Source organism: Pelodiscus sinensis, chromosome 4 (assembly GCF_052426305.1).
Source record: "Pelodiscus sinensis isolate ZL-2025 chromosome 4, ASM5242630v1, whole genome shotgun sequence".
NCBI lineage: Eukaryota > Metazoa > Chordata > Testudines > Trionychidae > Pelodiscus > Pelodiscus sinensis.
In genome coordinates this window covers 34901678-34916940 of record NC_143055.1, presented here as the reverse complement: position 1 = coordinate 34916940, position 15263 = coordinate 34901678, and the positions used below count along the sequence as shown (strand labels likewise).

General features: G+C 41.5%; 1 protein-coding gene across 1 annotated transcript; it reads right to left on the bottom strand.

The window, feature by feature from the left end:
* Nucleotides 1–2310: 2310 nt before the first annotated feature.
* SMIM20 (small integral membrane protein 20) lies at nt 2311–14070 on the bottom strand. Its single transcript, XM_006138170.5, has 3 exons — nt 13890–14070; nt 5354–5410; nt 2311–3285 (listed from the first exon to the last, which is right to left on the bottom strand). The coding sequence occupies exons 1-3, from the start codon at nt 13996–13998 to the stop codon at nt 3248–3250; spliced, it is 204 nt and encodes a 67-aa protein (XP_006138232.1). The 5' UTR covers nt 13999–14070; the 3' UTR covers nt 2311–3247.
* Nucleotides 14071–15263: the final 1193 nt, after the last annotated feature.

Below are 15263 nucleotides of genomic sequence, written 5' to 3'. Positions count from 1 at the left end.
ACAGCCAACATTAATATACAAAAAAACCTACTTACTTCTATTATGTTACTGAACCAACTTTTCACTGCCAATTGTTTCAATTCAGATGCTATCCAAAATGTTAGTCCCATAAGTCTGGGTCTGAAGTTAAATTTTCTGTTTTTACATCAACTATAGAAAAATATATTGACTGTCTAAAATAATCAGGAAGGTAAATTTGATCTATTTAAAAAAAAACTGGAAAAAAAATGAATTTCTAGTGAAATGTTCTCTCCAGTTATCTTACAGGATCAATTCAGAAGAAGAGAAGAATGTAGCCTAAACAGTCAAAGCTATCTTTGCTGTAAATACAAGATGAATTCCTCTCTCCCCAGAGCTGCCTTAGTATAATGCTCATTGAATTGCTTGGTTGAGATTAATATTTTCTTACTGCATTTTCCAATGTTTTGAGATGTATGTACCAGAGCTAATGAAAATATAGAAAATTTTGCTTTTCTAAACAGAAAAGAGTTGGTCCACTATAGTCTCCCATTCATCTAACTCCACCCTTAGGAAAACAATCAGGGAAGAGAAGGGCTTTGCATGATGGTCTAATTCAATGAAACCAGGTACCATGAAATGCCAGGTTTGAGGACCTTCCGATAAGATAGGCACTGCCAGCTCAAGCACCCAGCTAATTTCCGCTATTCAAGAAGCACTGTAAGGTAGAAACCAAGCAACATACAACACTACATGATAAAAAGACAATACTTAATTGCACATAGCAGCAATAGGAAGGGAGAATGTTCCTTGCAACTGATGCTAACAGGCAGACACACCTGCTGCTGTAATCTACCTTTGGAGGCTACTTAAAAGTATCAGCAAACCCTGGAAGGAGATATGTTTGCTCTTTCTTAAAGAAGCATTGTATGCATATGAAATATATTGAACATAGAAGATGTTGGTGAATGCTGTATGTTGATCACACAAATCAACCTGCGTGCACTGAAATTAATCCCAGAAGAAAATGAAGACCATATACATCAGTGTAAACTTAAATAGAGTCATTGTTTCCTATTTGTATATTCTGCTTGTTAACTTATATGTGAATTGAAGTTGTGTTATTTTTTTCTTAGGATATTAATAACTGTGTAAAAGATCTTGAAAGTAAAAATCAATTAATATGTAATGTTGTTCATATTCAAAATGCTTTAAACATTAACCAATTTTCACATGAGAACAGAGCTAAGAGACTCAGATTCTGAATCAGCATATGCTAGCACAGACACCTTAGCCCCAGATAAGTGTTGGCATCTGAATTAACGAATTTCCATGTCTGATCAGAACATAAAGGAACTGCCCACCAACAAGAAGAATGGTGGCAGAACCAGGACTAGAATCCTTGTCTCACCAACTACAGAACATGCAATTCAATCAGCTCTTTCAAAGCTTTTCAGAACTCTCTGCCCCACACACCATTTATACTGTAAAGATTAATGATTTATACCCACCTACCAGAGGTGGAAACATTGCACATTGTTTACTCTGTTTTTTATGTCAGTACTTGTAGAAGAAATGCTGTCCAATGTTCTCTCTAATCTTTTCCATCCATGTGTGGAATAATTTTATGTGTACAAAAGCATGTGTATGTGCACCACCAGTAAAAAACAAAAAACTGTGGGCACTCTGCTAGTCACTGGGCAGCATCTAAATCTCTCCTGAGCACCCACACAAACACTCACTTAACAGGGAACACTGATGCTTTCCTTTAGAAATTGCTTCCAAATATTTTGTTCTACAGTGCCTCCAGCCATCTTTAAATGTACATATTTATTCTGTGTGTGATTAAAGGTATGAAACATACATATAGCTATGTTGATAGGTATGATTTCTCTCAAAAGATCAATATTACTTTCATATGAGGTAGAACGAGCCCCCCTCCTGTTCTAGTGCCTAACCGCATTGTTCATCCTTATGCTATTCCCCCTTCAAGAAGAAAGTTGTTACAGTAACATCAAATATGACTGAAATTTATAGATTAATATACTGTAAAGCCAGAGGAAACCTTCTGCGCAAGATACCACAGAATTTCACCCAGTAATTCCGGTATCAAGCCAAGAGATACATGGCTGAATTATAGCACATCCTATCAAAATTGTGTATTTTTTTAAAATCTATTGATGGGGAATCAGCCACATGTATTGTCAAACTGTTGTAGTGCTTAATTACATTCATTGTAAAAAAGTGACTTTACAGAAAGACCTTATAAGACACCTCTACTCCCACTGACACAGTCACTCCCAATTCCTGTTTACAAAATAAACATAATGAAATGGAGAAAATGCACACTAGTTTAAATAAAAACATGATTTTAATATTGTTTACAGATTTACAATTATATCACATTACATTCTTTCTGCATCGTTCATCCCTCCTGCATATATTATGTCTTTCATTTCATCTGTACAGGTGGGACCTCCCAGGTCCAGCACTCTTGGAACCTGAACAGTTCCAAACCACAGAGCTTGCAAGACCAGCGAGGTCAAGTGTCTCCTCCCGGCTTTCGGCCCTGCTCCCTGCCAGTCCCGCTACCCCAACCCAGCCAGAGCTGCCCTCCCGACCCAGCTGGCCTCAGCCAGGATTTTACTGCTGGTCCTCACCAGTTGGGACTGAACTCTCAGGTGCCGGCCCTGGTAATTGGGCCACTTCCCCGCCACCACCCCCAGTTGTGCTCCCCTTCACACCAGACCCCTTGTTGCTGGGGCTGAATTCCTCACTACCAGCTCAGGCCCTAAACCTGGACAGCTGGGGCTCTCTGGTCTAGCAATATCCTGCCGGACCACAGAAGTGCCGGACCAGAAAATTCCAGATTTTAGAGGTTCAACCTGTATGTATAAATTCAAAAAGAAGTAGACAAACGGTGCAGTAAGGTACAATGATCTGCATAATGTATTCTGCTAATACTTATAAGTGGCTACACATTAAGTCTAGTAATAAAGTACTCCTCTCTTCCCTCTAACATATGAAGAAGTGTTTAGCGCTAAACTCAAAGATCATTCAGTCATCTCACAGTCAGTCCATTTTGTTCCACTACGTACTGAACTCTAAAGAAAAATTTAGTATTAATCTTCAGAATCAGCAACATTCACTGAAGTTCCTACCCAAGGACCATATTGAGACTGAGAATCCATCTCCAGCAACACCTAAACAATACACTCATTAGTATATGAATCAAAACAGTTGTTTCGAACATATGCATCTTCAAGCACAACTTGTGATGTACACAATGTTATTTCCTTCCAAATGGATCAGACCACACTTTTAACCCTACAAATCAAGAAAAGAAAGAAAGAAAAACACCATCAAGAATTTATAGGTTTTATATAGGTCAGAATAAATAGATCATTATAATTATTGTCTGACCTCCTGCATGAGAGGTCAAAGAGCTACACACAATAATTTCTGAATCAAATCCATAGCTTCTATTTGAGTTATAGCAGTGGTATCCAACATGCTAGCCACATGTAGCTAACTGGACTGAATAATATGGCTATTTGGCCAGCTGAATGTGGCTAGTTCCGTATAGTGGCTACTGCTTCAGAACTGGTTGGACATCATGGAGCTATAGCATATCATTAAGACAGACATCCTGTCCTGATTTAAAGAATTCAAGCAATGGAGAATCCAGGCAACTTGTTCCCATGGTTAATTACTTTCACACTACATCTACACTACGAGCCTCTTCCACAAGAGGAAATGCAAATAGAGCGCTCATTTGCATATGCCACACTCTCATTTGCATTTCCTCCTCGGATTCCTCTTGTGCAAAAGGGATCCAAGGAGGAAATGCAAATGAGAGTGCAACATACGAAAATGAGCACTCCATTTGCATTTCCTCTTATGAAAGAGGCTCGTGTAGATACAGCCTCAGGGTTAAAAAGCTGCACCTTATTTCTAGTCTGAATTTATCTAGCTTCCATCTATGATGTCTTTTTCTGCTAGGTTACAGAGCTATTATCAGACATGAAGCAAAATACAGGACTATGTAGCACTTTAAAGACTAACAAGATGGTTTATTAGGTGATGAGCTTTCGTGGGCCAGACCCACTTCCTCAGATCAAATAGTGGAAGAAAATAGTCACAACCATATATACCAAAGGATACACTTTAAAAAAAATGAACACATATGAAAAGGACAAATCACATTTCGGAACAGGAAGGGGATGCGGGGGAGGGGGGAGGAAGGAAGGTAAGTGTCTGTGAATTGATGATATTAGAGGTGGTACTAATATCACTTTATTTACTTGTAGACCTAAATGAGATCCAGTCACTGCCTAACTTTTTGGATAAACAGACTGAGCTTTAGTTTCAATCTATAAAGCAAGTCTTCCAAGCCACAAATCATTCTTATAGTTCTTTTCTGAAACAATCAAGTTTTCAACATCTTATTTGAAGTGTGGCCTTGGCTCATCTGTTACCGTGCACAGTTACATGCAGCCGGGGCTCATCACTTACCAGGTCCTCAAGGGTACCTGCTCCCATGGAGCCACCTCCCTCCGCTGCGCTACTGCCTCTATTTCAGAAGCAGCAGCAGCACAGGAGGAAAGCAGGAGCTGACCCCTCCCACACAGTATTTAAATGTGTGACACTTCAATTTTTTTCAGTGGTTACATGTTTACTTGAACACATGAATTTTAACATCCCTAATCCAACAAATAATGCTGTAATACATCTTAATAGATATGGGCTATTTCAGATACACAAATAGCCCGTTGTCTACAAGAACAAATTGCCAACCTTGAATAGCTAGTACCTTAAAACTAGTCCTCCCATTGCAATCACATTTTCTTTATCTATCAGCAAGTCTTTTTTACTGGCATAGTAAGACAGAGAAACTAGATGGAAATTATAACAGTACTTATTAATTAAATATTTCTGATAATGGAAACACTCAGTACTACATAGTTCCATGGTGAGAGCATCTATTCAGCAATGGAGTGCGCAAATGTACGTTTTTATAGTAAAGTAAAGTCCACACAGAAACTAAATTCATTTTAATTAGTTTAAAAATCGATAGTTTAATCTGTACAACCCCTCTGCATGGATATTCTGACACTGGTTTAAAAGTGGCAGAAATCTTCACACAAAGAGGTTGCAATTTCAAAACCAAATTATTCTAATAGGTATAGTTTCTGTGCAATGAAGATGCCTGAGAAAGTGGTTAGTACTAAAATTACATATTACAATCCTTTAAAAAAAGAAAAACACTGAATAATTAAATGGGCAAATTATTTTAACATACTTGCTTTTAAAATATGCTTAAATGCTGAAAATATATTTTTCAATTAGTGTTTTATTAAATACCATAAAAACAGAAATATACAAACTGATATACCTGGAGGCTGAACATCCTCTTGAACAATACCAGATCGATTTATTGCCTGTTCCTTCCCTAGTAAACACAACAAACTGTAAAATCACACAGAAAAGAAACAGCACATATTCTTACAATAGCTAATAAAATGCTATGAATCAGAACATGTGATAGTCTGATGCATTGGTGAACATCAGTCTATCCAGCAAAAATATAATAATCATACAACATGAAAGATTGCATCTTAGACCAATAAGAGCAAGTCTTTTTTGGATACTATAACCAAACCAAAAAGAGATAATGTAAAGGTAGGAGTACCTGTGTTTCTATGATTCAGTCTCAACTAGGGATGTCAATATGCAGTAGGATTAACTGATAATCCTAGATTTATTGGTTAATCTTGTCAACTAAACGTATTTTCCTCCCCCCCCCCCCGCTGCCTCGGTGTCAGAGGCAGCCAGCTGGGGAGGGGGAGCAGGAGCCAGTGCTCTTAAAAGCCGATTCCCCCCAGTACCTGCTCTGTGATGCCACTTTCCGCCTCCCCTGCACTGCTGCCTCTGTCATAGGCAACAGCGGGTGAAAGCGGACAGGAAGACTGCCATGAAACAGCCTCTGTCCCCAGGGCATCTGTACTTCCTCTGGACAGAGACTGCTCTGCCTCTCAGGATGCAGCCTCTGACCGTGGTGCAGCCTGGGCCCTCCGCAGACAAAAGCTCATACCCAACAGCAACCAGTATCGGGGGGCGGGGGGGCAAGGAAGGGGTCTAAGCTCCCCACGGACAGAGGCTTCTGTGGGGAGGGATGCTGGGGAGACTGCCATGAAGCTGCCCCAGATGGCTACGGACAGAGGCTGGTTCCCAGCAGAAGCCCCTGTCCACGGCAGGCCCAGGCTAGAGACAGAGCAGCCTGTCAGTGGGGAGCTCGGTGCTGGGGGGGGGAAAACCAGCTTTTAAGCCAGCTCCCCCCAGCACTGGCTTCTGCTTCTCCCCATTTGCTGCCACTGATAGAGAGGCAGCGAGGGAGAGAGAGGAAAATGTGTGTAGTTGTCAAGATTAACCGATAAACCTAGGCTTATCAGTTAACCATATAGTTGACTACATGGTGATATACCTAGAACAGGATGCTGATTTTTTAATATAGCTTCAGAAATGATGCTGGCAACTACAGGCCAGTAAGCCTAACTTTGATACCAAAGAAAGTGGTTGAAATTATATTAACAAACATGTATCAGAGACAAAGTCAATATGTTGAGAAAGAGTCAACATGGTTTTTTTTAAAAGGAAATTATGCCTCACTAATCTATTAGAATTCTTTGAGAAGAGTCAAACGAACATGTGGACAAGGATGATCCAATCAGTACCATGCATTCAGATTTCAGAAAGCCTTTGACAAGGTCCCTAATCAAAAACTATCAAGTAAAGTAAGCAGTCATGTGATAAGAGGGAAGGTATTCTCATGGATCAGTAACTGAGTAAAAGATATAAAATAAAATCTAGGAATAAATGGTAAGTTTTCATACTGTAGAGAGGTACAGAAGGCCCCCCAAAAATCTGTGCTGTTGTATGTATTCGTTAGTGATCTGGAAAAGGGGGTGAACAGTAAGTGGCAAAATTTGCAAGTGACACAAAATTTCTCAAGATAGTTCAAAGCTGACTGCAAAGTGCCACAAAGGGATCTCACTAAATGGAGTAACTAGGCAACAAAATGGCACATGAAATTCAACACTCATAAGTGCAAGATAATGCACATTGGAAAAAATAATCCCAATTATACACACAAAATGGTAGGATCTGAATTATTTGTTATTACTCAAGAGTGATATTGGAGTCATTATAGACAGTCCTCTGAAAACATCTATTCAATGTGCAATGTTAGGCAAAAAAGCAAATAGAATGTTAGACACCACAAGAAAAGGGATAGATAATAAAATATAAAATACCATAATGTTAGTATATAAATGCACAGTACATCCACACCTTGAATAATGCCTGCAGATCTGGGCACCCTGCGCCCTCCCCCCCATTTAAAAAAATGATGTTAGAATTCTAAGTGGTACAGAAAAGGGCAACAAACATAATTAGGAGTATGTAACAACTTCTATATGAGATGAGATTAAAAGAAAGACTGGAACTGTCCAAATTAGAAAAGAGAATCATAAAAGGAAAATCTAATAAAGGTCTAAAAAATCATGAATGGTATGGAGAAAATGAATATGGAAGTGTTATTTATTCCTTAACATAAAACAATAACTAGAAATCACACAATTAAATTAATGGGCAGAAAGATTAAAACAAAAAGAAAGTACTTGTACTTCTTCACACAACACACAGTAAACCTATGGAACTCATTGCCATAGGTTGTTGAAAAGGACAAAAGTATAACTGGGTTCAAAAAAGAATCCAATATTTTTATGAATAGTCCATTAATGGCTATTCGTCCAAGTGGTCAGGATATAATTCCATGCTCCGTGTATTTCTAAACATCCATATGCAAGAAGCTGGACTGGACAATGGGATGGATCATGCAATAATTGCCTGTTCTCAGCATTCCCTCTGAAGTATCTGGCACTGGTCACTGATGGAAAGCAATATACTGGGCTAGATGGACCACTAGTCTGACCCAGGATAGTCATTTTTACAAAATGGGAGTGTGGTTTTATAATATTATAATGTATCTTATTATAGACTGGGCTAGTATAGTAGCACTGCACATTAAAGTTTCTGTTCTATTTCCCCATCAAAAACTGATCACTTTTCTCTATATCCTGTTCCTCTTTACAATGCAGTTTTAAATATAAACTGCACACACAACATAAGGGACATGTTTAAGGTGCAACGTCAAGCATTCAAAAGTTCAGAAATTCTAGAATTAAGGCACTTCCCAATAGAAAGAACCTCTTTGTAATGATGTTCAACGTTTAAATATCTGGATGGAAAATTTCTGTTGGTATCTGCCACAGCTTCACCCTCCCTCACTCAGAAGAGTGAGAGGGAGAGAAACTGAGACAGACAGGGAAGAGGAGACTGACATCTGTTGGCCAAAGAGACTAAAAATAGAAGCTAAAGAGCAAGAGAAGCAGGCTGGGACTAGAAGTGGAAATATTAGTAGGATCATCACATGAGGAGCAGGGAGATGGACTATATTAAAATGTATATGGACAAGGGGGAGTGAATTAACATTGAACAGGCAACCTTAATTCTAGCATTTCTGAACTTTTGAATGCTTGACTTTGTACCTTAAGCATGTTCCTTATAATGTTGTGTGTGCAATTTATATTTAAAACTGCAATGTAAAAAGGAACAGGATATAGAGAAAAATGATCAGTTTTTGATAGGAAATAGAACAGAAAATATCAGAGGGGTAGCCGTGTTAGCCTGAATCTGCAAAAGCGGCGAGGAGTCCTGTGGCACCTTATAGACTAACTGAAGTGTAGGAGCATAAGCTTTCGTGGGCAAAGATGCATGCATCTGACGAAGTGGGTCTTTGCCCACGAAAGCTTATGCTCCTACACTTCAGTTAGTCTATAAGGTGCCACAGGACTCCTCACCGCTAGAACAGAAAATGTATCTTTATGGGAAGCTTCAGTCTGAGTAAATGCAGATTCTCAAACAGATCATAGGTTCTTACCAATCAGCATGACATTTAAACTGAAATAAAATGAAGGTCCCTCTGAAATTAATGTTACACTTTCCCTTCTATGATTCATAAATATTTTAAAATTCTTTTAATCAATGAATCACTATAAAATTTGTGTTAGAACAGAAATGTAAAATGTAGCAATCAGATCCTTTGTCGTCCATTATTAGTTGTCCCTTCTTAAAAATTAATATAAAATTTCTGTGCTTAAATTTGATCTATATTTTGCAACTTTTTTTCATCTAAGTTGTTATATGGCTCTTTGTGAATGTTGAAACAACAATCAACTCTGAAATCAACTGAAAGTTAGTTTATGCTCCCCCTGCTGGTTCTGCAACAGCAGAACACTTTTGACTTAGATAAGTCATGCATTAAAACAAATTGCTTTTTAAAAAATTGTTTATAGAATAGTTTAGCAGCAAGTTTAAAAATGATTTAAGAGACAAAGGAACAGTACATTAGAAAAGTACCATATTCTAAAAAATTAACTATAAAAAATAAAGAAGATAGATAATATAGTTTGACTAGCATTCAAGGAAATACTTACAATGTTCTAGTCACTCGAGTTAGCATAAATAGTAACTAAATTATCCCTTAAATTCACATTAAATAAAGATTATGTAGCATACTTATGGGAAGTTTTATGCACCTCTCAAGCTTCAAATACTCTCCTCTGTCTCATTCAAATCACTCCTTAAAACTCACTTCTACTGCAATATTATTCAGAATTGAGGGGGAGGAAGAAAAGATTTTTTTAAATAATACAGATTAAATAAAGCCTCCTCGGGACTGGTTCCTGGGGAGATGTGTGGGCTTAAAGTAATACAGATTTCAAGATATGTTCATGCCTCACAGGTAGGGATGTAAGGGAGTAGTCAACCAGTCGATTACCTGATAATCATAGGCTTATTAGGTAGTCCAGTCAACTACTTGCTCCCCTTCCTTGCTGCCTCTCCAGCCAGGCTCCATATAGCATTTCAATCTTTGAAACATACAAGAGTCGCTGCTGGGTCTCTTGTACATTTCAAAGGTGGAACAACAGGTGGCACTTCCGCCTTTGAAACGTAGCAACAGCCCAGTGGACTCTTGCTACATTTCAAAGCAGAAGTGCCCTTATTGATTAATCAAATAGTCAATGGAAATTCCAGTGACTATTTGATTAGTTGACTAATTAAAGCCGTCTCAGCGGGAGGCAGAGGCACAGCGGGAAATGGTGCGAGTGGGGACTGCTTCAGTTCCTGCTAGCACCGGTTCCTACTACAGGCGCTTCACATTTCAAAAGCAGAAGTACTGCAGGGAACACAGGATGAGCAGGGACTCAAGCAGTCCCCGCTTGCTCCATGCTCTCTGGTGCCCTCCTCTCCTCTCCTCCCTCCCCCCTGCTGCCTCTATGAAAAGCAGCAAGGGGGGGCAGGAATTGGTGCTGGGGGAAGGCAGCTTAAAAGCCAGTTCCTCCAGCACCGTCTCCAGGGTGCCATCTGCCCTCCCTCCCCCATCAGAGGCAGTGGGGGGGAGGGGAGGAAGATAGGGGATGAAGCTGTCCACAGGGGTCCCAGAGAGGAGCTGCCCCCGCCCTCTGCAGATGGGGCTGTTGCCACCAGGCAACCCCTATTCACGCTGGCCAGGACCAGGGGCTGGTGCTGGAGCACTCTCTGTTCACAGCAGCTAGTGCTGGTTACTGCAAACAGAGGCTGTTCTGGCACCAGCCCATTGGTGGCAGCCAGGGCTGGTCACGAACAGGGACTGCTGCCTGAGCAGCGTCTGCCCACAGCCAGACCTGGCCAGCACAAACAAAGGTTGTTCTGGTACCAGCCCCTGTTTGCGGTGGACAGTACTGTCCACTGCACTCAGGGACTGCTGGACTCAGCGCAAGCCAGGACTGAGCAGTTCCAGCTCATGCTGATTGCTGCACTTCTGTATTTTAAATGTAGTAAGAGCCCAGCATTTAAAATGAAGAGCCATAGCACAGGTGGCTCTGGAGTGGGCATGAGCTAGGACTGCTCAGTCCTGGCTTGAGTCAGCTCCTCTGGAGCTACCCCTGCTGCGGCTCTGCAGAAGTGTTTATTGACAAATTGTATTGACTATATGATTAGCCAAATAATCGCATTTAACATCCTTATTCTGGACTAGAGAGGTTCAACCTGTACTAGCTTGTTTCTAGTAAGTTTGTTGCTCTCTGTGTCTATATATGTATATTCCAGACACCATGGGAGGCTCTCTAGCAAGCAAACTAGCAAGTGTTATAGATATGAAACCCACAATCACACTACAGTTTACAATATAAAAGATTTTTTTTTAAATCACCATTCTACTGCTCAAGTAAAATGTCTTAAACAACAGTAATTCCAAGAGACCATACGTAGAATCATAGAAATGGAAAGGACCTTAAGATATCATCTAGTACAGTTCTCCTGCACTCATGGTAGGACTAAATATTATTTAGAATGGGGTGGAGAGCCTCAGGCCAGCCCGCAGCTTGCTCCCCCACTATCTCACCACAGGACTGGAGCACATAAAATCTAATAGCCTGGGCCCTTCTGGGTCTTAGGCTCTGATTTGCAAGAGGAATGTGGGGAGTGCCTTTTCCCCTTCTCAGTCAGGGATCAGGTGAGTGAGGGGTTTTTTTTTTGTTTTGTTTTTGCCCCCAACTGATTATTCTGTGGATCAGCAGCCCCCTAAACCCAAAAGTTTCCCCACCCAAATCTAGACCATTAGGTGTTTGTCCAACCTGCTCTTAAAAATCTCCAATAATGGATATTCCACAACTCCCTAGGCAATTGGTCTCAGTGGTTAACTACCCTAACAGGAAGTTTTTCGTAACGTCCAACATACACCTTCCTTGATGCAATTTAAGCCCATTGCTTTTTGTCCTTCTCTCAGAGATTAAGCAGAACTATTTTTCTCCCCCTCTCTCTGTAACAACTTATGTTGTTGAAAACGCTTATAATGCTCTCTCACGTCTTTTCTTTTACAGACAAAATAAACCCAATTTTTTCCAATCTTTGCTCATAGGTCATGTTTTCTAGACCTTTAATCATTTTTGTTTGCTCTTCTCTGAACTTTCTCCAATTTTCCACATCTCTCCTCAAATGTGGTGCTCAGAACTGAGCACTTGAAACCTAAGCAGCACAGAGTAGAGTGGAAGAATTACTTCTCACGTCTTGTTGAAAACATTCTTATTAATACATCTCAGAAATATATATATTTATTTTTATTGCAACAAACAGTGTCACACTGTTGATTTATACATATCTTGTGGTCCACTATGACCCCCAGATACCTTTCTACACTACTCCTTCCTAGGTAATCATTTCCCATTTTGTATGTGCGCAACTGATTCTTCCTTCCTAAGTAGAGAACTTTGTATTTGTCCTTATTGAATTTCATCCTATTTATTTCAGACCATTTCTTCAATTTGTCCAGATAATTTTGAATTTTAATCCTATTTCTCAAAGTCCTCCCAACTTGGTATCATCTGCAAATTTTACAAGTGTACTCACTATGCCATTATCTATACAATGGATAAAGGTAATGTACAGAACCAGTCTTACACCTGATTCCTGTGGGATCCTACTCGTTATGGCCTTCCAACATCACTCCACCAATAACTATTCTCTGGGAATGGTTTTCCAGCCAGTTTTTCACCCACCTTACATAGTAACTCCATATAAGCTGTATGTCTCTAGTTTTTTTATGAGAAGGCCATGAGAGACAATATCAAAAGCTTTATTGAAGTCACATCAACCACTTCAGTATGCAGCATGGAGAGAATTATTTGGGGGTGATGATGCTAGGATTAGTGATACAAGTAGGGATGTTAAAGTGTACCCAGTTAGCCATTTAATTGATAAATGGATTCTTATTGGTGTCAGTTGCGCTCAGTTCTCCAGGGAGGCAGCTTTGCTGTGAAAAGGCAGCAAAGTCTCCTCTCCAGAAGCCAGGCCGGCAAGGGCTACCCACTCTGATCCTGGGGAGAAAGATTCGGTGCCACAGCAAAGCCCCCACACCTCCCCAGGAGCCAGACCTGGGGAGGCTTTGCTGTGGGCCCTCCAGTATAAAGCTAAGCTTTACATTGCAGAGTCCACAGCAGGTGTAACCATGTAACCACTGAGATTTTCAGAAGTTACGCAGCTATCTTATTACACGATTTTCAACATCCCTAGTGCTAAAACCAGATCTATATTACACTTGGAAGGCTGGCTTAATTACAACTACATAAATACAATTACAGCAACATAAATAATGGAGCTGGAGTCGATGTACCTTAAGCCGAGCTATCTCCATAGCAGGAAGTCAACGGGAGCAAATGCTCCCGTCAACTTCCCTTACTCCTCGTGAATCAAGGAGTAGCAGTGGTGACCGGACAGTGCCCTCATAATTTAATTGAGCAGGTCTTTAGTAGTCCCTCTAAACCAAACACCAGAAGATGAATCTCTGGCCCATAAGTATAGTCAGATGAAGAACAGGGTTGCACCCATTAAAGCTCACAATACCATCTACATGTTTCGTTCGTCTTTAAAATGCTATCAGACTATTCGTTGTTTTTAAGGATGTAAAATCCCGTTTAAAAGGTACCTGGTTAACCGGCGCGGGCAGGAGGCTGGTTTACTGGTTACCCCTTTGTACCCAAGTAATGACTAGGCGAGTCAGGGAGGAATCACTGAGCAAACGAAGCGCTGTCTGCAGGGCAGGGAGCAGCACAGAGAGGGGGCGTGAGGGCGAGGCCCAGGGATTACACAGGGAGGGGAGCTCGGTGGCGGATACACCATGGGGAGGCTGCTCCCTGGGGCCCGTGGCACGCCCGGGAGGGCGGGGACAGGGAGCTGGGCACCTGGAGCGAGGGTGAGGGGCGCAGCCCGGCGGAAGCGCTGCGCGGAGAGCGGCGCGGGGCTCACGCCAGGCTCGGCGGGGCCGTACTCACTATATTGGTCCACCTGCCGCAGCGGCCGGAAGTAGATGGGGTAAAACGCCGCCCCCACTACGGCCACGAACCCGCCGAAGATGAGCAGCGTGCGGGAGTGTCGCCCCATAGCTAGGCAAGGCGAGGGGCAGACCTCCACCCTCTGACCTCTCACCTTCGACTGCAGTTTACCCGCTTCCGCTTCCGGGGCAAGTGCAGGCGCCACTGAGAAGCTAAGCCCCGCCCCTTCCCGAAGTCTCCCGCTTCCTCGCTGTGGCAGCCCCGCCCCCCACTTCTGCAGGCGCCTCGGGGCGCGTCCCCCGCTGCGTCGTAGAGGCGGGCTGCGAGCTCCGGGGGGCGGGGCTCGTCACCTCGCTTCAGTGCGGCCTGTGCCGGGATGGGGGCTCCTTGGCGGGGCTATGGCAGCAGCGGGGACCTCACGCGTCTCCAAGGCCGCGACGTGCGCCGGGCTTTGCACTCCAGCGGTAGCGATGGGGCTGGTGCAGAAGCCCCGTCGGATGCACAGACAGACAGACAGGAACTGGGGGGGAGAGGGGTGCAGTCAGCTGAGCGCAATAGAACAGCTGTTCAACACCATTTGACAGCCCGTGACGTGAATGATAATATACCCCATGGAAACCACTCATACATTCTGACTCCAATCTTTTCGTAGTTCCACCATCACCGTGCCTGTGCCTTCAGACACAGTAGAACAAGCAAACTAAGTTCGTGAGCTTTGTATTACATTTTTATCTCTCCAAAGATGCCAAAGTGGCTTTTTTGCAGATAACCAGCCCGATACTGCTTGTCCCGGAATCCAGTTCCTTGGGTACTTTGAATGTAACCTGTGCAAAGAAAGAAATTACTTGTAAGAGCACTATCAATCATTTTCTGCCAGGAAGATTTATTTGAGAAAAGGTTATGTTCTGCTTTTTTATATGTATAACAAATATCAATTAAGGTTGTCAGTCTTTGCTGGTTTTGCTGGAGGTCTTCTTGGACATACCAGATAAGGATAAGAGATTTCTTAGTTTTTAACAGAAGGCAAGATAATGTTCAATATTTTACAGCTTTTTCTGCCCTGCGTGATAAGGTGTTAGAGTTGTATATATTTCAAAAACTGAATAATAAAAGTCATTGTCCCTTTAATCAACTTTCACTTGAATGGTGACTCATAAATCTACAATTTTAGGATAAGCACATTGGACACAATCTGAATCTTTAATGTAAAAAGTAGGTTTTCCAATGCTCTTAGAAGGAAAAATAAACCCAAAACTTTTCAGGCTTTTATTTTGCATCATAAAAATGGAAAATAATGGTATACACTAAATTTTCAGTTTTGGATATTAAAAAGGACTAGTATTTGTAGTATGAGAAGACGGCATATTTGTCAAC